Raw genomic sequence first — 26,745 nt, forward strand, 5'->3', positions numbered from 1 at the left:
TGTTTTACGTATCTATATGGCTGATGGAATTTGGTCATAATAGGATGGGTGACATGGAATTTGGCCATAGTAGGATGGCTGACTCATATCATAATGAAATTACTGCAGTTATTGTTTCTTTCATCAGTTTTGATTAATAAAAAAAAGATAGTGTACCAGAGCAAAAAAAAATTACATGTACAAAGAAAAACTTGATGGAAATAAATTCCTAGCCAAGGTTGTGTATTCCCCCATTTGGGGAATCATTATACAATAAACCACTTGGCTTGTGTTTTTCAAAGAGGTAGGCCGTCGTAATACAGTTTCGAAAGCTTGGATTTTTATATTTACTCTTTATATTTAGTTTGAGAAAAAAAAATACGATGACTTCAGAGTCAATGATTAAAGTAAATATTTGGCTGAAGGCTAATGATAAAATATAACTTAATCGCCCAGCGTGTAAACCATAATAAAAACAGCAATATGGGCAAACTTCCATCAACTGGAAGTAGAAGTAATATTGGCTAAGGTTTATATTATTGTTGGCCTAGTTTTCAAAGCTCCGCAATCAAAGTGTATAAGGTCCAAGAAGCTTCGCCTTTTTCAATTAATTTCGTCCCGGTCATTTTTAATTTTGTTTAACACTAACAGGTGACTTAAGAGCAGAGTGCCTCTATTCGCTGCTTCGTGATCGGAGGCGTAAAAAACCGATTAGAACTGTGTAAATTATATATGAAACATGTCATTGTTTTCGACCAGATGAGTCAAGGATCTTATACTTTCTCATAAGCACTCCACTGTTGAGGAAAACGTAAATTATGGAAACTTGGAGGGTAACTTTAGCTTCTGTGGTGTTTTTGGCAGCGAACTTGGTGTTATGTCAAGGAAGGCATGCCCTTGGTAGGTAGAATAGTCCTTCGTTGTAGGAAACCGCTTTAAGATCAGCCTGTAATACTTATATAAATACATTAAACGGCACTTGTTGTTTCTTCTTTCTCATTGCCTAAGTTCGAAATGTTATGAGTATTTGGTAGATAATCACTGCAACAGCTACAATACTGAATCTCAAATAACAGTGGTTTCCACGAAAAATGACCCATGGATCAAGATCAAAGCTATGTCGGGATTGCAGGACAGTGAGATTGTTTTCTTCTTTTCTCTGGTGGCAAAAACGACTTCAGCTTGAATAACGGATCAGTAAGGTTCAGTAAACGGTGTATAAGAAAGTGTGGTCTGCTTCATGTAACAAAGAACCGATGAGGTTTACTTAGCATTAGCTAAATGTTTGTTCGATGACAACATGTGCATCATCTGTGTAAAACTGAAGAAACGATCGATTAAGTTTTCGCTGAGCTACCGTTGAAGAAAATTAAGGTATGGAATAAGAAGCTTGAGCAACCAGTGCGAAGAAATTAAATTAGAATAGATGAAACCTGAATTAAGAATAAATAGAGAGGAAGTTGGAAATAATGTGAGATTTGTGTGATTACAAGAAAATGGTATATCTTTTATTATCTTAAACAATGAGAGAAAGCAAACAAAAATTAAATTGACGACTTCAGTGCTGTAGATTGAATCTGGATCAAGTATCCCGATTTTAACGTCAATGATAAATGACTGAACTTGTAGATAAGCAAAGGATAATTTTAAAGACATAGTTTAAACGTTGAATTGCATGGTCCGCCAGTTGTTGTCTTGCAGCAGGTGATCGTAGTTATAGCTGACAATAGTTTAATGATCCGTTGTGAAAATTGTGATATGCATAAACCTTTCAACTTACCACACTTAAACGCAATAAGAGTTAGATGCCGGAAGATGCGTCACACGCGTGTTATCATTCGGCACAAAATTTTGTTTAAATTACGGTACAAAAGCTCTTATCATAAGTTTTTACAATCGTTATTGTACCTAAGACCGAATACCGTTACCATTACCATACTGTTCAAATTGAAAAAAGAGAGAGCAAACTAGGTTTTGGAAACCTTTATATTAATTAAACGAATGCTCGATATATTTAAGGTTAAATCAACGGCGCTATGAATGAGTTAACTTTTAATAACTTTTATTTGGCGACGCATCTTGTTTTCAGTAATTATGTGATTTCTTTAACTTCAGTTATTTTTCCGGGTCTGCTGTATAACACAAAGAAGAATAAGCTCTTTACTTGAAGCATCCGAGACCGATCGGTTTAGGTTTTTTTTCGATTTAGTTTCGCGCTGAAATTTCAATTACAGAAAGTGCAGAAGGCTGACTACATGTGTGCCGTATCCGTAAGTATTTTTGCGAGTTGTGCTGTATTTTGAGGAGCCCGTTAGGCCGAGTCAAAATACAAACAACAAGTACAAATAATCAGAGAACTACACACCAAAACATCTAATAAGCTATCTATTATCCAACTTTTCCTTAATAAATGTTTAGCAAATGAATTGGAAACAACCGAATGTGCGTGACAAGGGCGGGGCAACGTCAGCACCTAAACTGGTCAAAGCGGTCCTCAACTGTACAAATATCGTGGGATATTTGTACTCGTTTCTTCCTTGGATGATTATATTTGGTGTCGTAAGATTTTCTTTTGTTTTTAGTGGTAAGATTTTATTTGTTTTCGGTTTGTTTAGCAAGGCAGTCACATCCCTCCTGATGACCTCTGAGGTTGAGCTTCTTGACTTATCGAGATTTTGAAATGTCGCTACTGCCGTGCATTCGGAACCCGCGCCCGCAGTGCCCGCGGCAGTCAAAACTCTGCTATCCTGCCAATCCTCTGCCCTTTCGCCACAAACGGTGCATTTCTGTTCGTAAACGACTTTGTTCAGTGTCGATCAATTCTGTCGAAAAGGACGGCATCAAAGTCTTTTGTTTTGGCGAAGTTACCCCAATTAAATACACTATCAATCCAGTTTTGACGTCTTCTTACACTTGATTTGAAGTACCATACTGAATTCGTCCAATCTCGTACCCAGAGTCCTCTGGCTTCTTGGTCAGCGGGTGAGCGCCCGGAGAGACTCTGGGATAATCGACTTGAACTATATTTTTGATTGGCCGCTTGCGTAACAATGGCAGTCCGACAGGAAGTCGGTAAGTAATTCGGAAGCCCCAGAATATGAAGGGAGATTCAAAATCTAAAACTAGTTTCAGTGCTGTTTGTTTTTTTCTACCTTAGAAATATATAAATCACAGAAATAAAAAAAAAAAAAAAAAAAACGAGATTTGAATTATGTCTTATACCGTACGGGAATGTTCCCACGCTGCTAAAAAGTGATTACTGTTGCTGTTGCAAAAGTACCGTGGGAAAACATTATATCAGTCTCAGTCTTTGTGGAGAAATCCGTGGAATAAGGTCTTGTCGAAGCCATTCAGAATCACGGAAACATCAAATCGTAGTAGAAGAAGACATTTGTGTCGTTTCAAAAGAATATGTCGATCGTGTTGCTTGCACGATGGCATTCTGAACGATGGAATGTACGCTGAAACACTAAAAATACACTTACCGAAAGCGTCAGAGGTTTCATCTTCACTTGCTCTTACAGCAAGCCAATGATCATTTCTCCAGTTTCTTTGTGTGTAGGGAGGCTAAAATTCTTGTTTCTCGAACACTTTCAACCCGCCATTTCTACTGTTTACTGCTTTCTCTTTTCTGTTTCCGGTTAAACTCAAACGTATGTAATAACACCGGAACCCACATTTTCTGGGAAAATGGAGTCGATTATCCCAGAGTCTCTCCGGGCGCTCACCCGCTGGCCAAAAAGCCCGAGGACTCTGGGTACGAGATTGGAATTCGTCTTAAAATAGTCAGAAAAAGCACAAATAACAGCCTAGGCACAACAGCTGACGTTCGAATCGCCGCTTGCTGGCAACCCAGCTTTGTTGACAAAAAAGTTGCAAAAAAAACTTTTAACTGAATGGTTTTTTGGCACTCGAACCGTTGACGTGACGTCGGATAGCACAGTTTTTCCCACTCGCTGAATTCTGATTGGTCAATTAAAATTTCAGTAGCGCCGGCCGTATGCACGGATAATCTTTCATCAACTATTCTGACTGAGAAATCTATTGGACTTTACACAGGTAATGGAATATCTTCCAAGGTCGAAAAACGGGCGGCTGAGCCTGTACCAGCACCGGCTCCTGCCCCAGCTCCAGCGGCTGCAGGAAAGGAAGGTGTGTTGTAACTCATCACTTCCAAAATTATTAATAAATTATTTTGTCAACTACTAATCACATGCAACTGTTTGGATACCAGACGAAATACAGTATACCATACTCCAGTTAGAATGGAATATACCACTTGGTTAAAATAAGCATACGCATAATTTAGTTAGATTTGTTTCATCAACTTCAGCTTATATGTCCAGAAATTAAGGAAATTAGATGCACGTTGATTTCAACAAGCGACACAAGTTGTCCCCACAGGCGGACCACCCTCTATTGGAGTTTTTGTTATCTATCTGTAAAAGGATAAGTTTGAAAGCAAATAATTCACTGAAATATTAAAATTAGTCATGTCTTTTTCAGGCGTATTTTGCGAGGTCTTTTCTCGACCGCCAGTTAGAGAGTCAAGAAAATTGACAAGGCAGGCAACCCCAAGCCGCCACCCGGTGACCTCGTCATGTTCAAGCTGGAACTGATGCCAAACCAGTGAAATTCTCACTTTAATAACACCAGCATCCTATCGACTAGATATGTCCCCATACCTTCACTGAATTTGAGCTTCATCTTTCGAAAATTCACCGAGAAAGGCGATTCTGAAATCCTTAACAAAGCTTTCTCAACATGATCGTACAAGAAGCCAGACTAAAGGAATTCGAGGCATTTGAGTGTATTCGAATGTACCAGTCAGTGCAGGGTTAGGCTTTTGAGCTGCTAACGGTCGCGTTACACTGATTGGTAGATGGGGACATCTCTAACCGATCGGATGCTGATGTTTTAAACTGATAATTCCACTGGTTTGGCTACAGTTCCAGCTTGAACAACAAGAGATCACAGGCCGGCGGCTCGGTGTTGAGGGCCTTCTCAATTTTCTTGACTCTCTTACTGGCGGTCGAGAAAAGATGTCGCAAAATAACGCCTAAAACAGCTGGAAACGACCAAAAAAAAAACAAATTTGTAAGGCAGGACTCATTTGACACTCTGTTTTATCCTTCATTGAATTATTTGCTTTCAAACTTTATTGCCGAGTATCACAACCACCGTAATGAATTTTTCCTTCTAGAGATCGATAGACCACTTTCCTAAATGGCGACCACATTTACGTTCTTTTGTATTTGTGTTAATTAGACCTACTTCCCATTCTTTTAAAATTTGCTCGTCGTAGGGAGACTAGAAAGGCTTATTAGCATTAAAACAAAACAAAAAATTATTGTGCCGCCATCATGAAATAGGTCAATAACAACAACAACACCAACAGGGGGTGGTTTGCCTGTGGTGTCCCCTTGCTTTTTTCTCAACTCCAACAGCTCTCGTGCCTCGGAATACAGACATTTAGCGCGCCAAAGTGTCAGAAGGCCTTAGACAGCAATGACCAGAACCCGTTGCTGACCAGCGGTATTGGTTAAAGCCATGGTTTGCTGGGGGTGCTCAGTCTTGCGGGCTCAGAATACCTGGTTGTGGTCATGTGTATTTAAGGTTTTCCAAAGTGTCCTCCAAACGTTTCTTCTGAAGTAAAGAAAAACAGCTACATTTAGCCTTTACTCGAAATAACACTAACTTTAACTCTTACCTCATGCATTTTTCTTTCACAATTTGCTTCTGTACTTCAATCGAAGATGTTTCCAATGTCCTTCGTGTTTCAGAAAAGAAGTGTGAGAAACCCCTGGACGTTGTCTTTGTTCTGGACAGTTCTGAGAAGGTTGGAACAGAGAACTGGAAGAAGATCATCAACGCCACAATCGATATAAGCTCCAAATTTGATGTGAAGACTACAAGGTTTGGAGTCATCCAGTATCAGTCGTACCCTGAGACTACAATTAAGCTCATGAAATTCAATGACAACAAAAGCTTTGCGGAAACACTGAAGAAGATCTTCTTTAAGACCGGTGGAAAGAGGACGGATCTTGCTCTGAATTCCTCACTTGACGTGTTCAAGTCGGCATCAGTACGGAGTGGCAGTAAGGTGTTGTTATTTTGTTTTATTAGCAGTATTCTTTGCCCCGTAGTTGTTACTTTAACCATTTGCTTTTCTCTCTCTCCTCAACCCACCTAAATCCAACAAGGCTCCGCCGTAAACTTTTACTCCTCCACTGTTTTCATTACAGACTGACACATTATCAACACCCTTTTGAGAATAGCCACATACATTAATGCTAGTAAAAGGTTTTACGGCAAGAGAAAAAAGCTTAGTAGCCAAGGATTCGCCTGGTTTCCTCTGTTCTTGCGATACCATCTGTAAGGTTTATTGCGCAATGCCAACAAGGTTTTCCTAAGTCTGAGCACTTCATGTGCTTTTTTTTTGCGAGGTTACCTCTGCCGTTACAACAGAAAACGTCATCACATCACTCAATCGATTGGCTCAAAATTAACTACCTCAAGTAATGTCATTGCCATTGTGTGACCATTTGTACATGTCATTTCAGTCCGAGTGTTAAGTAGGACGTTTGTCGCATGAACCTAATGTGGTACCGGTGGCCTAAGCTAATGATAATAATAATAATAATAATAATAATAATAATAATAGTAATAATAATAATAACGGTTTAATGATGACATTTCCATAGAGTAGCTCTGGATACAAGTATCTCAAAAAAAATTAAAATCAATGGAAATCAATGTAATCTAAGCTCGGCCTTGATTTTCAAAAACTTAAAAACTTTTGTCGCAAATGTTTTAGTATTAGTCTTAACTTAACTTAGAGGCTGAATCTTAAAATGTTCTTGTTGGAATATCATAGCTTCCACTAATTTCCTCTAGCTATGCGATAGCCTGTTCCAGGTTCCCAGATAGAGCGACCCAACCGGTTTTAGTAGTTGGGATATCATAGTTGCCACTTCTATTAAGAGAAATATATTTGTCTAGTTTGCCTTTGTTAGAGCAAAAAGACATTGTTGTGGAGAAAAGAGAAAAAAAAAAAGGGGAAAAAACAATCTCATCGCTGTTTATATATATATTTTGGTACGAACCCTAACAACCTATCACCCTTTTGTAGCGAGTCCCAAAGACTGTCAATTCCAAACTTGACTAGGGTCATAACATTAGGAAATTATGCCATTACAGTGTTGTTTCTGAGACATTCCGTTGCTAGCTCAACATTGGGACTTCGGTACAACCAGGCACTTATACTTACTGCCCACCAGCAGCCTGAAATTTACTTTTCAAAGTGTTTTCGATTTCGAAGAAGAACTCTATTGAATTTTATGATTAATGTCAAGGATATTCTATTTTTATAAAGGTGGTCATTCTTGTCACTGGTGGCCCTTCTGCCGATGTATACATCGACGCTTCAAAGCCACCTATAACTGGATCAGACCTTTTGCAAGCACCTACAGACCAGCTGCATAAAGCAGAAGTGGCTGTGTACGCTGTAGGGGTACAGGAGGGTATTACGGATGAGAAGAAGACCTTTAAAGAGCAGTTGGAGCTAATAGCGAGTGATCCTAAGTCTGATCACGTGTTTGAAGTGGATGATTACGCCAAGTTGGCTGACAAGGCGACTGACATTGCCAATAAGTCATGCATAGGTACGTCCAGTTCACTTTGGATATAGCTTCGCAGCAGGATGGTGAGATAGTGAGAATTCGTTTCTGTTACAAATTTGACAAAGGTTCTATTTCCAGCCTGAGCATCATATTTAGGTTTCAGTCCATTTTGGAAGTATTGGTCACTTTTGTTTTTGTAATTGAATCTAGTTAACGGTGGATGGAGCGCCTGGTCAGCGTGGTCTGAATGTAGGCATCCATGTATGGTCAAACTGAGAACAAGAGAATGCAACAGCCCTGTGCCTGAGAGCGGTGGTTTGAACTGCACAGGATCCAAAGTCGAACAGTATCCATGTGGATCGGCCGCGGAATGTCAATGTAAGTCTGTCTATCAACTAGAGCTCTTGGATTCTCTTACAAGCCTTACATAATCCCACAATAGCCAGCACGGAATACTTACCAAAATGCCTCCTGTTGAACAACAAAGGATCTTTCTAAAGGGAATTGCAGCCTCCAATAATGAATGAAGAGCTGCATTCGCAGAGTCTCTTGTATACAGGAGCACGGTAATTTTTCTTCCGCCCAGCTTTTGGCATACAGTTTGATCTACGCTCACAACTACATAATAATCAGGACTACATGTAGTGTTTGCTCAACAGAACGCTACCGTCTTTGAGACATCATTACGACACCATGCGATGTACATAAAAGGCTTTTCAGAAACTGGAAAGCCTTACTTAGGTTCAAAACGCAAGATTTCTAGTATGTCTACGTAACTTGCAATTGTCAATTTACTCTTATCAAATCACTCAGGCCTGATAAAAATTAACAGGAAAAAGTGGTTATTAAAAATAAGTATAAGAAATCGTATGAACGCGAGTGCATTTCGTGGTTTATGGGCACGAGTGATGTTTTGAAAGTTTTCAAAATTGCACGAGCCGTAGGCGAGTGCAATTTGAGAATTTTCAAAACATCACGAGTGAACATAAATCACGAAATGCATGAGCAGGTTCATACGATTTTTTTATTATATTCTCAACAAAGTTACTTAAACGCGCTATTTTGTTCGTGCTCGTATTCTTCCAGTTTTGGGTCTAGTTTCCTTTCAGTCGCCTAAGTTTGCCAGACATTCAACCAGGCCTATGTAGCTTTCAATTCGTTTTTGTTTTTCGCATTTTCATTAAGTTGCTAAACGATCAATGTTTTGGTTTGACAAATCAAACCGACTGTCAGCCATTTTTTTTCACATTGGTGTTCAAATTTGGCGCTTCCCCGGTGTTTCCATGGCAACTTCCGTATTGCACTCAATAACCTGGATTACACTCTATAACTTATTTGTGCATTCGCCATTGGCCAATCAGAAACAAGATATTTTGTTGAGTATACAATAAACATAGTTATTGAATTGATTAACAATGGAATTTTTAATGGGATGGGTTCCAATTTCCTGAAGCAGCGACTTTAACAGCTCCCGGGTTGAATAAAAAAGAAAAATGAACAAGAGATTGTAAAGTGCTTCAAATGTGCATTATCTCTCTTTTAATATACATTTTAATGGCTTTTTTTTGTCTCTTTTCCTTACGAAAATCGACCAACGCAGCTACACCAAATCCTGGTAAGTTTTCAGCCATGATTATTTAATTCCACTATGTTTGACAATCAGTTACTGGGTACATCTTTTGGCCGGGACATATACAAAAATTGGAGTAGGGTCATCAGGTATAAAATAATAAAGCCCCGAGGTACCGAGAGACCGAAGGAAATGAAGTAGAAACTGCTAATTGGAATTTCCAATAAGAATGGTCATTCATTTTTGCATTACTGTAACTGGAAAGTTGAAGTGTCAGGATATACGATATTCTGCTGACCCTTTGTCAAGACTGGGATAATATCATTGTTGCTGCAGTTTACATGAACAACATCCTTGATAATCCAGGAAAAGTAGAGACAAATTTTGAAATAAGTCATTTTTATTGAATTGGACGTTTAAGGTATTATGTAATTTTAAACAAGAAAAACCTGCCTGCATCCTTTTTTTTTTCAAATTGTCCATTTTCAGTTGTCTCTCGATCTTTCGCTCTAATTAAGGGATTGAAATCAGCTATGTTGCTTTAATATGGTTCTTGATAATCAGACTACGGCAGCTTTTTTGGGCTTCATTGATGCAAAGACTTTTAGGTAGGGTATCATGTTGAAAGTGATCTAGTGCGAAGAAAATATTGCTAGAGCTCCTAAGTTGTACTCGGGGAGTCAACCAAACCATGGGGGAGGGGAGGGCTACAGGAGGCCATGCAATCATTGAAAAAAACGCGAGTGTAAGCATAAGCTCAAAATAAAGAAAAAATATATTGTCTTCTAGTTCTTGGCTTTACTCACGAGCACATACAAAAACTCCATCTAAATATTCATTAATTAATTTGGCCTCTTTCGGACACAGTAAAGTCCTCTTCGTTTTATAACGATAGGATGTTTTGTAGTCCTCCTGTTTGGAACCTGTTATATTATTGCTCGACGTCCATATAGTAATGGCTACTGCTGATCAATGATTACAGGGCTCTAATAGGTGGTTTTCACGTTGCGTCATCACCGCCATGGATATCTCATTAGCTTCTTTAGTTCGTCCACCAGCAATTGTAAATTGCAGCATTGTTATCTGTGTCCCTAGAGATTGCTTGCAGACCACTTATATATGACTTCCCTATTACAATGAAGTAATTGCTAATTATAAAGGGCTTTGGAAAGACTATCGTGCTGTGAGTCAAACAACGTTGAAAGCCTTGCCTGCCTTTATTCTATTTTGAAAAATAAAAAAATATGCTCAAAATAGTTGTGCTCTCTGATGCTTCTTAGTGCTGATTTAAAGGGACACTTTCACGGTTTTGCGCCTGTCCAAGCTTAGCAGTTGTAAATTATACGGTTTCTTACTGAACCAGATGATGTTCATTAATCGCAGACTACAGCAAATACACTGAATGACTAAGGCCCAAATTTGGTGGAGGATACATTTGGTTTACACAGGAAATACCAAATTTAGTTTTGACCATCGAATTTATTGCACGAGTAGAACGTTTTATTCTACGCACAAGTTGTCATAACGCACGAGTTATCTATTCGCATACAGTAGGTTCATAACACAAAGGAAATGATTCCAAAAGTAATTCCAATGAGTAATTCCACTTCTATGGCATTGTTTCCGTTTCCTGCATCAGTGCTGTCGATTGTTTCGATAACAATGGAATAAAATGTGCTGACATGAAAGTTTGCCAATGAGGAGAGACGTGAAACTGTCCCTTTAAATGCATTTATAACAAGCTAACAAACTAACAAACTTTTTTTTCTTTTCCTTTGAAACATGTTCTCTTCTAACGGTAAGTCTTGCGATCGTTTGTTCCTAGGCAAACTACATAATCACTTCTGCTAATTCAATGTTCTTAAAGGCCCACGTTCACCCTCAGGCATTGCGTGCCGTGGAACAATTTTCATATATGAAAACACCATCAAACCTGAAATTCATCCAACCAGATCGCTGCGATAAGCAATGCAAATTTTCAATAGCAAAAACACACGGTCGAAAAACCCGTCGGTTGAAGGTGGGCCTTTAAACAAATCGTCTGTAAAACTTCAATCTATTCGCCTAAAAAGGATATGTTAGAATGGAACATGCCATCATCCATCCAGATGTGAGAGCAGCTAATTAGATGCACGTAGATTTTGATAAGCGTCACGAAGTGTTCCTTTAAGTCTAATGTATTTCTAGAAATAACAAAATGTCACAGTGGAGGAGAAACAAACTTCCGTTTTGTCTCCACACTGTTTTCACTGTTAAGCTTGTCGTTTGCAAATGAGGGGAACAATACTCAATCTAGGACTAGATGTATGTCACTTTAAATTTAGAAAAAAAAATTAGGAAGAAGTTGAACGATATCGAACTCAATAGCTAAAGGCTAACGCACTTAACCACTACACTACCAATACATTGATAGCCAACCAGATAAAAAGGCTTGGTTACCAAGAATGGCATCGACCTTCAAAAATGGGAACGACCGTTTACGAGACGGTAACTAGCGGAGGAGAAGGGTAGGCGGACACTTCGTGACGCTTATTGAAATCTGCATGCATCTAATTAGGTTCAATCCTGGACATTAGCTGTACTATTAAAGGTTTTTCTCCAAGATTCACCGTCTCATTCATAAAAGATAATTACGAGATGAAAAACGTACCCAAGAGAAAATTTAGGGATGAAGAGAGGATGAGTGCTAGTCTTCCCATTTTAAACTACATGGATTTCAGGAAAGTCCTTTTTTAGATGAAATGAAAATGAATACCTGATTATAGAATACCCGGCTAAAACTTTTTGAATTAATAGAGTGTATTGTTATAGCCCTACTATTTAAAGGAAGCCGCCAGAAGAAGACAACATCTAAAGCTAAAGCTCCGAACGATATTTTTTGTAACAAAAGCTCTCTCCCAAAATAATTTGAAAATAGTGTCCCGATTTGGTGTTCATTGCAGTGCTTATGCAATGTCATATGAGTTGTTGGGTTGGGGACAAAATCTACCGACATTCCCCCAAAAAAGTATTTTTAAAATGAATACACATCTCCGGCTCTTTTTCCTAGCCTCCCTCTCTGCTTCTTTCATTTTCTCTTCACTTGTATCAAATGTTGCTTTAAAAATCATTTGACGTAGTCTTTTCTTCGTATTAGTTGCGAAAAATACCTGTAGACAATTTGTACAAGTAAGTACTTAAGAATGTCTAGTGTCAATAAAGATACTTGATCCAACGAATGACTATTGCTCAGACCACTAGTACATTCTATATATTAAAATTCAGCTCTAGACAAAAGGCATCATTTCAACGCTCTGGTGGTCAGGACTCATTTCATTCATTCATGTGCTGGGTGAGATCGCTAATGGACTGATAGCGGCTGCCAGCGGCGCCTACATATGCTGATGTCCGATCTCACCCATAGATCCCTTGCTTGTAAAGCGCATTTGAATATATTAATAGAAAATGCACTATATAAATTCATTACCATTACAATTTCCTAGAGCTTCCTGATGATACCTTTTATTTGGGACTGAATTTTAATTTATCGAAATTCGGCTATTTGACTACATTTTACTTGCCATGCCATTGTAATGTGCTCATATGTAATATGTATAATATTGGTATATTTTTTTATCATTACTAATTATATAATAATTTGTAGTTTTGTTATAGAATATGTTTATACCACTTAAAATGCTTATTTAGTATTTAGCTCGTATGCTTAATTCAAATGTAAGAGGTAATAATGATGGCATTGAAAAGGTACTGTCATAGTTTCACCATTAGAAATTACAATTACAAAGTGCACTTCTTTTGCATTTGTAGGATATAGCAAAATCTTGTCTCCTATTGTCTCTTTTATTAGTTGTTGCTGTTCTTTGTTTTTGTCATTTCTTTTCCCTTCCTTATATAAGTAGACAGCTTTAAGTTCTCCTTTAACGTTTTCTCAATCAGCCGTTGCTGAATTATGCTGACTTACCGAGGTAACGCGAAGATGTTTACGTAGTCGAGGGCACCAAAAATTCGACTCCGTTGTTTTTACCCGAGCTATATCCTTGGTAAATATTCGGGATAGCGTCTTCTTCGTAATGGGATCATTCACATGAAAACTCATTATCATCGAAAGCCGAAATTATCCATAGATCGAGTAAAAAGATGCTTGGGACGGCGACAGAAGGTGGTAGGCTACAAGACCCTAGGCAGTGGGAAATAGGTTTTGTGTCAATTCTCTACTGATGGTAAGACTACATTCTATAGGAAACCCTTCCACAACGCCTTCACCCACCCAACAACTCAAAACACCTCAAAATACTGCTTCCCCGGCCGCGAATCAAACCACTCCTTCAACCGAACCTCAACTGACAACACTAGCACCCCCACAACAGAGTGGAATTGTTACATACGGAACACCGGATCCAAAGAGTAAGTCTACAGGAAACCTTCTGTGAATTTGTATCATTAACACCATAGTAAGCGAAATAGTAGTACTGCCTACGGGCATCAAGGATAGCAGGTCTCTCGTTTTTGTATAGTCGAAGTCACTACGCTAGAGGACTTACGTGGGCTGACTTTGATTGTTCTCTGTGCTTCTCTCAGGGGATTCCTAGGGTGTTCTGGTACTCCCCTCTCACCAAAAGCATTTCGTTTTTACTGCTGTTAATTTCGTTAACGGTGACAGTCTCTCCAATTGGAAGAGCAATTGTATTCGGCTATACACATTTCTTGTTTACTAGCAGAATAATGGCAAAGAAAACAAATAGGCATGGACCATAGAGGCAAACACTAATTTTTCATTGAATTACACGAGAAACACTATCAAAGGAACAACTGTAAATAATTTACGTTCACGCTGTAATGTTAAGATAGACATAAATTTAATGTGGTTGACAATTCAGTTGTGAGAGTTTACTCCCTCTTGGCATCACCCTTCGTTTTGACTCAAGTTTTAATGAGTGAAGAGGGACTCTTCGTTCTTTTGTTAGTCCTGACTTCCACCTGCTCCTTATTGAAACTTTTTCTTTACTTTAATTTTTCTTTTGGTCCGAAGCTTGTGGTAATGGATATGAACTTGTTACCCTATCTGATGCCCAGTATGATGCCTCAACATCGTATGCTGAGGGTCCGAACGATCAAGTTAAGCAGCAGTCAAGAATTGATCACATGCCTTCTATGGGTAAAGTCAACAACACAGATGGGCGAGGTAGGTATTCGATCCGAGTCGATGACTAGGCTATCTCCTCATGCTCCACTTAAATGACTCAGCCGTAAAGTGAGGATTCCTGCTCTTTTCATCTTGTTGACGTCATACAATATGGCCTTCAGTTTCGTTGACCTCGTCGTCGTAGATATTAAAGTGCACATTACGTACGCCTTTTTTTACCGACGGTCATTGCCTGGAAAACATCAATTGGGTTAGACCAACACGAGTTTTTCATGCTGATCATTTGTGTTTCAATTCACAACTGACACATTTCAAATGTAAAATCGTTTTCCCAGGTGGGTGGTGTGCTGATCATGCCAAGGCTGTTGCAAAGGACACAAATCAGTACCTCCAGTTAGATCTATACTCAGAAAAGCTTATCGGAATGGTGGAGACCCAAGGACAATACTATTATCCCAATGCTGTGAGCAAATTCACTCTTAGCGCCAGCAACGATGGCGTTAACTGGGTACCCTATGGAAAGGTATTACATATCTATCTACGTCTTTTTACTGTCGAAACAGACTATGCCTGACTAAAATGCATGACAGACTATGTGTGACTAGACGGAATCTACAAATGATAGTTTTGTCGTTTTCACTAAAACTTATTGCAGCTGCCTCAGAATGGCTTAGCACTCAACGTTTATTCTGTCACCTCCTACACTCGCTCTGTACGGAAAGGAGCCCTTCCTAGAACAGCTCTTGAAGGAAAATTACAAATATATGAAAAACATAGGACAACAGAAGCATGAAATGAGTTTAAAAAGAAGGAATTCAGAAAATATGGGGCTGAAATACACGCGTACCTCATCGGTGCTAGACAAGCCTTAAAGACCGTGCGACGGACGGCGATAACGAAACACAACTCAAGCAAAAATTTCACTGCGAACAGAAAAGCGAAAATGAACAACTTATAATTATGCAAAAAGCTGGCCGACATACGAAACGAACTGACAAAGAGTAAAACTTAAGGGAAACAAAGGCGTAATTTAGGGGCGCAGTACAAAGTACGTATGTGCAACTCGCAGTACCACTGATTGACATGCATCATACTCGTAAAGGAAAAAAAATAGGAATTTAACTTTGGCCCATTTCCCGCTTGGCGTTCGCCTCCTTCTTATTAACAAATGGTAAACGGCTCAGCGATGGTGCACTTGGGAGTTTGCTAAACACTAAGAAGCTAGAGTAAATCAATAGTGCACGCTGAGCCGTTTACCATTTGTTTTATAACATAATCGTTAACACCACTCCTGCGTGTTTCACGTGTTTTTGCATAAATCAAGTTTGGTCAATAGTCGATGTCAACACAACTTTGCTTTCTAAAGACAACTATGAATTAACAAAACAAAATGATCAACAAACAGTTTTCCCAGTCACAAATTTTATTGGAATCAACGATAATTTGCTCTTAGGAGAGAAAACATTTCGATTTTCTAGCGAGCGTCGACACAAACTCGCTGTCTTTGCACATGCTTCGCCTCTGTTGAAAGCGATCAACCTATCGCAAACAGCGCGACTTTTCCAAGCCAAAAAAGCGACGTTACACTATTTCAGCTGAAATGGCCGACGAAATAATTCTCAAAAAAAAAAAATCGACATTCCAAAACACCATTTACCTTCCTGTAGCATCTTCCCTGATCTCATAAAATCAATTTCAATTCCGCGATTCGGCTTCAATATTTGAGCACAGTTCAGAGTTCAAAGCAGTACAAACACGAGACGCTCTTTCGTCGCTTTAAGGCCTTCAATCCTCCTTTTCCACTGCTGATTAATCTGTAGGGCAATATCATTATATTGTAAGTTCTGTAGAGGTTTACCCCTGTTCTAAGAGGAGGAAAATAAGTCTTGGAAAATTAGGACTGATGCGCTAGTGATGGCATTTAAGTCTTTCCACAATCTCGAAAAGTTAGATCGCACGTCAGCTGTCGTCAGCGAGCGTGCACCTATGGGCAAATGGTAAATGACCAATTGGTCAATCAGAACGCGCGTTTTATCGAAGTTATGTTATAATGAGTCTTCGCGACAAAAGATTAGAGGCTCGATTCCTGTTAGAGCCCCTCGGAATATTTTTTCGTGTTTTCCGGGCAGCTTAATTAACCCCGCATCTGGCAACTCGACCCGAGACCAAATGGAAGACATTATGACAACCCGTTAGTCAGCAGTGTGCCATTTTGACATTTGCTTTGCTTAGTCAAGAAGGCTTATTGCGATGGGGGCTTTCTCTACAGGTTCTAATCGGCAACAACGACCAAAACACCCGAGTTTATAACAACCTCAACCCTTCTATAAAAGCGCGATACATTCGGTTCAACCCCGTGGAGTCAATAACAGATGATATTTGCATGAGAGTAGCTGTTTACAAATGCAGAGGTGAGTGAAGTATTACGAAAAAACGTAATATAGTATTCCGAGTACAAGGCCTTCCTCCCTTCTTCCCTCCCAGCCTCCCTCCTTCCGTCCCTCCTTCCCTCCCTTCCTTCCTTTCTTCCTTCCTTCCTTCCTTCCTCACTCTCTCCTCCCTCCCTTTCTTCCTTCCTCCTTTCCTGCCTTCCTCTCTTCTTGTCTCCCTCCTTTCCTTCCTTCCTTCCTTCCTTCCTCCCTCCCTCGCTTCCTCCCTCCGTAACAGTGTCCGCTTTAATACCTCTACCACCCTGTGGATGACCTCAGTTGCTTGATTTGCTTGCGTCTGAGTGAATGATGCTAAACAACATTAACTCAAGAAATTAGTTGATATATTAAGGGTTTTTAGGTTTTATAAAAAAAAAATATTCCAATTTTGTTCAGAGAAGTATTTTTGGCGCTAGACTTTAAAGGTAGAATTATCTCAAGTTGTATTAGTCGGTCCAAATAACGTTATCTAACTTCGCCTATACCATCGAAGAAACAAACAGAAAAAAGATAAAGCGCAAAGTAGAATACGAAAAATTTGGCTTCAAAAGAAAAAAAAAACATTGAAAGTATGTGGATTTACAAATGAAAAAGTGACGTATGAAAATAGAATAGCAATTCTAGGAAGAACATGAAGAATGAAAGTGAAAGAAAGGATCCTAGTTTTTACTGAAGAAAAGCGGGTTGCTGCATGGATGCGAGGTAAGTAACCCATGGATTAAAGATTAATATGCGCCATACAGATGCATACATCGAGAGCAGAGTTGAGCTGAGCAATTAGTTGCATTTAGGGGAGCAAAATCTGCTTGCCTTGTTTGCCTGTAAAGAGCAACTGGACAGCCCGTTATAAGAAGTGCACTTAATTGGAAGTGCGCAATTCTTTATTTTATTTATCTTATGTTTTTTTTTTAATTTTCCATGCAGATACCAGTCTTGTCCCACCAAAGAAAGATCAACCAGAGGACGGTATACATTAATTTCTTTTTATCATGTGTACTATCATTCTCCTCAAGTAGCTGGAAAACCGGAGTAAAATTGATCAACTTTAAAGCGTCCATGTAGAAAAACTGAATTAGTTTGGAAAAAAGAAGAGCGCTGTACTTTAAACTGTCAAGATATGGAAATCTTGTCTTCATCCTATTATAGTATAAGTCATGAAATCCAAGCTTTTCTGGCTAGTGTTGTTAAAAATTTGAAGCGATCGACAAGCTAGCTATGTGCTATATTTGTATTGTATGATAAACTATTGCATTGCGTTGCATTACATGGTATCGTATTGTATTGATCAACAACACATATTGAGGTCAAAATGGAGTGAATGGCAGAGCTCGTTCAATTTAAACTTGCTACAGAACATGAGTGGTTGACCATGATAGAGTAGTTCTGGAAACTGGATAACCACTTAAAACAGTCCAAACACAATTAGAAGTAACTTTGAAAGCTTTGACTTGAGATGATTTCTTCTAAGTAACCTACCTTTTTTCAAAACTGATTTCACAGCCTGGGCTGATAAGTGGGCGAACGCTGCACGCAAATCTCAAATCGAGAAAACTGAGAAAGCCAAGCTCATTTTCAAAGGTAAAGCATCTATACATAAACCTAACGTTCATTACTCTTACAGCACAGCCAAAAAACGAGACCACAAAGTCAGGTTTTAAATAAACGAGGATTCATGGAACTCCAACAGGCAACGTTACAATACCGGGCAAAAAAATCCTCGTTTAGCATAGTAACTGAAGCAAACGGGCAATAATTCCCGTGCCCTTCCTCAACCAAATGCAATTTTCCATGTAGGTAGACAAGCACATAATTAACCCATTTATCCCTCAATGTTATTTTGGTTAAAGGGAAGCCTCAGAAAGAAGGTTTACTTGATTTGGATAATTTATTTAGACATTTTCAGTATTATAGTGTTCTGGTGGTTCAATAAACCAAATCGGCTAACTCATTGTTGGGCCCAATTCAAACCCTTTGGGAATAGAACGTTTTGTTCCAGGTTTTTCCAAGTCATTTATTATAAATTAAAGTGAATGCTACATTATCATGCAAATACAATACACAAAAAATCTTAACCCCCGGAGATCTGAATTGGGTACAGCATTAAGTTAGCCGATTTGGTCTATTGAGCCAATAGGCTGGACAATGGACTTCTTAGAAAGCGGACGACTATGTTGTGGTACGGCTAGCACAAGGGTGAAAGCAATCGCCTTTCACCAATTATTATGTTCTGAGGTAATGGAGTGGATCCCCCATGCATGGGCCTATTCCAATGATATTTTTTTAAAATCTAATTTTAGCTACGCAGCTATTTCTTGAGAGGCACCTGATTTGCCAGTTGTAATGACGTAATGCAATTTTAAATATGAGCGCATTGGGAACGAGAACTCAAGGTGATTTCCTGGTTTTGCATCGGGCAACCCTACTGCGCATAATTTCTTGCGTCATTGACGTACGCCGTAGCGCGGGCACATTGATAAAATGGCGGATTTTCATTGACGCCAAGCTTAATCCAACAAGGAATGGAGTACGGTGATCCCCATTTTTTATTTCATATTTTTTGTTGAGAGTCTTCATGGGGTAGTAAAAAAATCAACAAAAATCTGTGGCCAGTTTTATGGCAATTTCATAAAATTGTACGGAAGGAGGAGCCACTACGAGTCGAACAGTCCACACTCAAGTTAAATCTATTTTGGAGTGATAAGTACTCCCAAAGCCAATCAAATTCCTTTTGTCAAGTACGTAAGTGAATTAACCATAAAACGACACCAGGCTCCGCGTTATATCATAGATTGCATATATAAAATCGAGCTAAATTTGTCCAACATCGGGGATGCGCTGCAATGGTCAAAGTTGCTTAAATGGCCGTATTTGTCAGCCTCGTATCATGGAAACGAGCCCGGTGACCGCCCTTTTTATTATATTTATAACATCTGCTTGACATGATGCAATAGTGTGTGAAGTTTCATCGGAAATATAGGAAAACTTCAATTTCTAAGGAATCTCCTTAAAATAGCTACCATGGGGCATGGGGATCAATTCTCTTACCTTATCCTCTGTTGGAAAGAACTTCACAGGCAAACGAAATGGGGTTTCTTTCTATCGGCAAGTTTTAATGCCTAAATTAATTTCCATACACGTTAACAAATTCTCTTCTTCCATATTTGTGTGTTCCAAGAAACAAATATTAATTTTCGCAACGTTGATGCTTATTGTTTTACAATTTGTTTCTTTTTGAAGGAAATCAACATAAAAATCACTAAAGCATGAGGACTATGCAAAATCCTGGACTCTAACTTCTACTGCTAACCAACACTGAGAAAATTCTCAGAAAACTCTGAATTGATCATCCACACCAAGTCGCATGGGGACAGCTAATCTTCAAGCCTTAATTAAGCAGCATTTAGATGTTTCTGCACATTAAAAGTGTAACCTGCGTACCTTGAGGACATGAATTATTAATCCTGTGGTTCACAGAAACTTAGCATAGCCTAGAAAATGCCCTTAAAACGCTTTACCGAAAGGATTCCCACTTCGAAACCACCCTGCAATTGTTAATTCAGGCTTCATATGCAGACACATTTTTATCAGTCACCAAGTAGAAGGCCATCTTTGGCTTCTCATTGGACAAACTGTGCGTGTAAACGAATGGGTTTTGGTGGTCACATGTTTTGGATATTAGATTATAATTACTAGCTTTAATTCAAGAGCACTTAGGGAAATCTTAACTTTGATTTGAACGTGGTGCAACGTTTGTGTTTTGATTTGGTCTTAAAAACAGTTAAAGGCTGGACTCTCTTTTTTATCCTTTAAAACGTGAATGTCTTTCTGCTACCGTACCGAAACATCAGTAATCTCTGACTGAGGTCTTTTACGACAAAAAAAGTAAGGTCTTTGAAATTGTTGATGATGGTATTATTCTTGTGTTACTTTTCTGTAACTTAGTTATATTTTTATAGTTGAATAGCTAAAAAAAAGATAAAGGTAAAACTCGAAATAAAATAGCTTTTTGCATATACTAAATGTCAAGATGAAGTGATTTGTTGATGCGAGATCTAAGTGGGCCCGTCATATTACCTTTTCCATTCAATGTACGTGATCATTTGATCCAATATGGCCACTGAACTACACCAACAGGAGCTCATCAAGGGGAGCCCATCTCCCATTCTTGGTCTAGGAGTCAACCACCCTTTCCCTAATGGATTAATTCATAGAACGCCTCCCTTGGGAGATTCAGCATGCCCACTGTTGTAATAGCCAGGGCTATCTCGCTGGAAAAAAATGTTCCTAAAATTAAATTTACTTGGGAAAGGGTTGACTCAAGGAATATAGAAGATCCGCTTGATAAGCTTCTGATACCAATAAAACATCAGAATTTGTGGTCAAATTACTGAGGATCAAACAGACAAAATACTTGAGAGTCGAAATCATCACGTTCAGTTATTAACGTTATTTTAGCGTAAGCGAAAGGAAAGCCTTAACAGGATTCGGTGGCGCATGCATGACCTCTGCTATAGGGGAATCTTTGTTTACATTTTTTGCCTCATTGGCACAGGGCTATAGTTTTTTGATCAGTGAGGCAAGAAAAAAGACTGAAGCACTGAATATTGAAAGTGCATTGGATAATGAGCTGACAACTCGAGCCTTGTATATCAGATATTTTCCGAGCAATAATGCTTTGAAAATCCGAATTTTCACTAAGAATGCATGGAAGCATTGGCGTCTTTGCCACCCATGCAAGAATCTATCAGTTTTTCGTGGTTGGATACGGGCTCCTTATCCAAGCCAAAAAGCTTAAAATTGGATATTTAAGTAAGATTCAGAAATTCTTTTACTTTTTGAAGTCGATTTGTAAATAGCATGAAGCCTTGCGTCGGCAAAGTCGTATGTTAATGAAACCAAATTGCAATTGTAAACAACGACATCAGCAAAGATTCCTTATACCGGCGCAGGTCCGGTGCATTGTTCTACTCAATAGACAATTTTACGGTTGTGTGCTTAGTAAGTGAGGCTAGAGTTGACCTTGTTTTGATAGAAATGTTATAGCTTTTCTTAGGTAAATTCCAACTAGTTATTAGGACGAGAACAACATCATTAACATAAGAAAAGCCGGGAGGTCTATATCGTAGGTCAACTCCAGTATCACTTTAATTTAACGGGATTTGGGAATCGAGCCCATGACCTCCACGATGCCAGTGCAATGCTCGACCGAGCAACTGGTGCTATGAAGCGACTCACTTGGGAACAGGTTAACTTGTTGAGCCCATGTATTTAGGTAAAGGTAAGGTAAAGTCTGCTTACGAGCCAAGTAGCCCATTAAGCCGGAGCCTATCCCGGTTTCTGTAGCACGAAGCGACTAGGAGTATTTCTACTCCCCCCTGGATGGGATGCCAGTCCATCGCAGGGTTACCCCCCTGCAGTTTCGCCGGTACCCATTTATGCACCTGGGTGGAGAGAGGCACCGTGAGAGTGAAGTGTTTTGCCCAAGAACACAACACATATGTCCCCTTTCAGGCCCCGAACCCGGACCACTCAATCCGGAGTGGACCGCACTTACCACGGGAGTGGAGCTCACTAACCACGAGGCCACCGCGCCTCCCACACCTATTTAGGACTCATCATCAAACTCCCAATAGAACAATTTCGAGACATTCAAATTCAGTTGAATGAATGAATGAATGAATGAATGAATGTTTATTTGCCACAAAATCAATAGTATTACAAGGACAATCAATAATAACAATAAATCAATTAATAAAAAAAGGGTGATGTTACAAGAACTGTGGCTAGGAGACCCCAAGAAATCACCTGGCTAATAAGAGTGGCCCTCTCATTTGCTTATCATTTAATCTAAATAATCTTACGCGATGCTTGTGCGTCATAACTTACGTTAACTCTTTTTGTTTTTAAGAATCCCTAACATATTTTTCTTAAAGATAACTACATTGTATATGAATCAGTAATTGACCCAGGAAGAGAGTTCCAGATTTTTGGACCTTGATAAAGAATTGTAAATTGTTTGATGTTAGTGTGACAAAAATGTGGCCGCTAATTGTTCTCTATTCTAGTACCGTAATCGTGCACTTGGCCGCTTGTTAAGAAAAGACAAAAAAATCAAAAACATCGAAGACAATAACTGATTGTGACAGTAAAACATGATGAACTTCATGAATTGAAGTGAATTTATTTCAAAAATGTCAATGATGCCAAATTTCGCAAATTATGGAGAAGAATGTGCTTGGTAATTTGAACTTGTTATTGCTCGCACAGCACGGATTGCTTTTGCAAGTAGAATATTCTATTTAAATTGGAGACATATGTAGAAGACCGAGTGGAATTACAATAAGTAAGGTAAGGATAAATTAGTGAGAAGTACAGGGCTAGCTTGGTTCTTGAAGAAAGGTAGAATAGCGATCATAATTTAATAGCAAAGGGTCTTGCGATTTGCTTTGATACAAAACTTATGTGATGCTTCCAAGTAAGATTCTCATCAAGATAGACAGCCAGAAATTTGGTTAGGTTTGTTTGCTTTAATAACTGAATTCCAAAGAAAATGTTAAAATCATGATTAGCTATTCTCTGTCTTGGTTTTAAGATCACATGATTAGTCTTGTTACATTTAAACCATAAATTTGATACCGATTGTCTCCTTTTTGGGTCTAAATAGGAATAAAAAAAAGTACTGGTGTCATCAGCGCAAAGTTTAATTGAGAAGCATGAGGAAGATCTTTAATATATAATATAAAAATAGTGGACCTAAAATGGAACTGTACAGTTAGGCCCGCAAATGATCCCCAAATTGGACCAGAAATGATCACCTCACCGGAAAAATTGGCCTCATCAGCAATTAAGAATGGAATGGGATACGAAACGAAAGCAAGCATAAAGCCAGTGACACAAAGTTCAACATTTGTTGATCAACAAATTTTGCAGCTCATGCAGTCATGCGGTGTTGAATGTTGAAATTGACCGTGTTCAACATGTTGAACGTTGTTAAACGAAATAGATTTCCAGTCTCGCGTTCACGTGATTTGGAAGGTTCAATATGGCGTCCGCAACATGTGACGTGATGCTGATCAACTTAGTTTATTTTAATGTAATTAACTGATTAGAGTGTAATGTGAAGTGCTATATCTCTACCCCATATGAACGAGGTGAGCGTTAGCACTACTAATGGAAATAGGCCCACACAAGGACAGAGAAAAACTCTGACCAGTGTGGAAATTGAACCCACGACCTTCCGGTTAGATCACCGCTGCTCTACCGACTGAGCTACAAGGTCAGACGGGAGCAAGCCGTGGGAACTGAAGATGTTAAAGTCACGGCAATGGACATGTACAATTACAAGGGAGGATTACGTTTCAAACGTTGGCCGTGTGGCACATATATGTGAACAGAATTAATTGATTAGAGTATAATGTGAAGTGTTAAGTTTCTACCTCATATGAACCATGTGAGCGTTAGCCCTACTAATGGAAATGGGCCACACAAAGACAGAGAAAAACTCTGACCAGGGTGAGAATTGCACTTCACATTACACTCTAATCAGTTAATTATGTTGAAATATAAGTGCTACACGGCCAACGTTTGAAAAAACGTAATCCTTCCTTATTTTAATGTAGCCAAGGCCACAAAGGTTCGCTGCACACAATGACATAAACCTTTCGTCGTCCGCCATTTCCAAATTTGCCGCTAAAAATGGAAAGAATTCGTAATGCTCGTTCGACAAAAGTTGTTGCCATTAAACAAGTCGCAACATTGTCATTCAACAGGCTGCAACATTGTGCAACGTTTGTTGGGCAACAAATCTTGCACGATGTTGAACCGTGTTTCACCAGCAAATTTAACCGCGCCATGTTCCCAAGGAAACTCGTCTGAAGAATAAGCTTTGTTCTCTCCCATATCGCTTAAATTACAAGACATTATTTTAGCCTTGTTCTCACTCATTAAAAAAAAAAAAATCCACTTGCAAGTGATCATGAATCCTCTGGTTCAAGAATTTGTGAATCGCACGCTTAAAGGGAAAATTTTAATTTCGTTTTAAAAGTTTAGTATCTTATCTAAAGTTTCTAAAACAGAGTTTTGAAATCGTAAAGAAAGAGCGAATTGTGAACGATAATAAATTTTGAAATGAAAAAATGTAAATCTCAAAGGTGTCATAATCTGACACGTTTAAGTTAAGTGCACTTCCACAGTGTACGGCAAACATCGCAAATGATTCCTTTCTTTTTCATTTTCTTTATTTTTACCCAAAAATATATATGCTAATTTGGTTATTTCGGGAACAGAATATGTGTACCGTATTTTGTTGTTGCTTTATGCGAGAAGATTTGGTAGCTTCCTCGTATATCCGTGGACTTTTCATAGAGTCCACGCCATTCCTGATTTTTTGGGTATCATTTATTAAGATCATTTAATTAAAACTCTTTATCACGGTGCATTAGATTTGACCAGAAAACGGTAATGTGTGGACCAGTTATTTGAAACTCCGCCAAAATATAAATGGGTTCAAATTCAGTTGATTCAACTACCTCAGAGCAGTGATTTGCATATGGACGAAATGACCATCCTCCCAGTAACAATTTTGTTGAGCAGCCGTGGTCACTACTGGAGTCAAGGATTAAATGTGAATCTGGTATTCGACCCGTCCAGCTCACGGCGAGCAAAAACTATCAAGTTTGGACTGGAAAGCTACAAAAAGTTGCAAAAATAGTGGAGACACTTCACCTTCTTGGGGCGTTATTATTTTCTCTATTATCTCTCACACTGCCGCCCCCCCCCCCCCCCCACCTTCCTTATCAGTGTTGCTAGCAAGACAAAAAATTTTGGGAACTTAAGCAGTCACCATTGAAAGGGGAAGAGGAGAGAGGAAGTGGGAAAGGTTTAAATTCTAGATACGGCGGGCATTGGAAGCTAGAAAAGGTGTTTTTTAATGAAAGTGTCTCAACAATTTTGTAACTTGTTGTAGCTATTGTCCATTAATTTCGGTCGAACTTGAAAATAATTGACTTACAAAAGAATCTACGGGACTGTAACTGGTGATTTGAGGCGGGATACGTTGCTGCTTTGGGGATTTGGTGGCCTTCGTAGAAAGAAAATTGGCTCCTTTTTTTCTGGCCTTCTCTTCCCTTAGAGGAGCCAGAACCTCGGAGAAAAGAAAATCACTGATAATGCACGTAAATCCGCAAGAATGCGACATGTATACAGTGGAGTGTTGGTAGTAAGGCTTTACTTTTTAAGAATTATATCATTTTTGCCGCTGTTCTTTGGGTTTCAACCGTTCAGATCGAGATGCACCATTCACGAAATATTCTCATACCTTGAAACTGACACACTGCCATTGGGATGGCTGTGTACAAGGCGTAGTCACTAAAACATGGAACGACCTAAAACGACCTAAAACCACCTACAACCACCTACAACCAACTACAACCACGTACAACCACTTCAAAAAAATTTAACACCAACTACAACCACCTACAACCACCTCAAAAATATCAACAACCACCTACAACCACCTCAAAAATATCAACAACCACCTACAACCACCTCAAAAATATCAATAACCACTCACAAATAATCGAATACTATCTTAAGCAAGCCATAATTGTATAAAATAAGCAAGACAACAATATGTGGTTACCATGTAGCCCAAAAAATCCAGAAGGCATGATCGTGGCATAAAGGTAAGCGATTTTCGAAATTCCGAATTTGTTAAAAGCCAACCGTATGTGAATAGCGCTTTACCCTGCATTCCATCCTGTAAACCGCGCTAAAATCGTGAAAAAGGGCCTGGAGACGGAACGACCCTCACGAATTTCCCAAATTCCGGGAAAAAGAGTGCCGGCATTTCCCGGAATTCGGGAAATTCGTGAGGATTGTTTCGTTTTCAGGCCCTCTCTCACGATTTTAGCGCGGTTTACAGGATGGAATGCGGGGTAAAGCGCCATTCTCATCCAGTTGGTTTTTAACAAATTCGAAAAATCGCTTACCTTTATGCCACGA

General features: G+C 39.0%; 1 protein-coding gene across 2 annotated transcripts; it reads left to right on the forward strand.

Moving 5' to 3' along the window:
• The first annotated feature begins 732 nt into the window (after positions 1-732).
• Positions 733-20,746, forward strand: LOC137983343 (coadhesin-like). 2 transcript variants are annotated; one of them, XM_068830543.1, is made up of 13 exons: positions 733-879; positions 4,039-4,131; positions 5,763-6,082; positions 7,355-7,643; positions 7,812-7,979; positions 9,202-9,216; positions 13,411-13,575; positions 14,201-14,353; positions 14,650-14,837; positions 16,584-16,725; positions 17,668-17,709; positions 18,244-18,321; positions 19,981-20,746. In XM_068830543.1, exons 1-13 carry the CDS (start codon positions 798-800, stop codon positions 20,001-20,003), a joined length of 1,758 nt encoding a protein of 585 aa, XP_068686644.1. In that variant the 5' UTR covers positions 733-797; the 3' UTR covers positions 20,004-20,746. The 2 variants fall into 2 exon arrangements, with proteins under 2 accessions (XP_068686644.1, XP_068686645.1); XM_068830544.1 differs by having other exon boundaries at positions 13,525-13,575.
• Positions 20,747-26,745: the final 5,999 nt, after the last annotated feature.

This window comes from Montipora foliosa, chromosome 13, assembly GCF_036669935.1.
Source record: "Montipora foliosa isolate CH-2021 chromosome 13, ASM3666993v2, whole genome shotgun sequence".
Classification (NCBI taxonomy): Eukaryota; Metazoa; Cnidaria; class Anthozoa; order Scleractinia; family Acroporidae; genus Montipora; species Montipora foliosa.

Coding starts and splice junctions, on each gene's coding strand:
- LOC137983343 (XM_068830543.1), top strand. CDS start 798: ATGGAAACTTGGAGGGTAACTTTAGCTTCTGTGGTGTTTTTGGCAGCG. Junction 6,083..7,354: donor CAGTACGGAGTGGCAGTAAG/GTGTTGTTATTT, acceptor ATTTTTATAAAG/GTGGTCATTCTTGTCACTGG. Junction 14,838..16,583: donor ACTGGGTACCCTATGGAAAG/GTATTACATATC, acceptor CTTTCTCTACAG/GTTCTAATCGGCAACAACGA.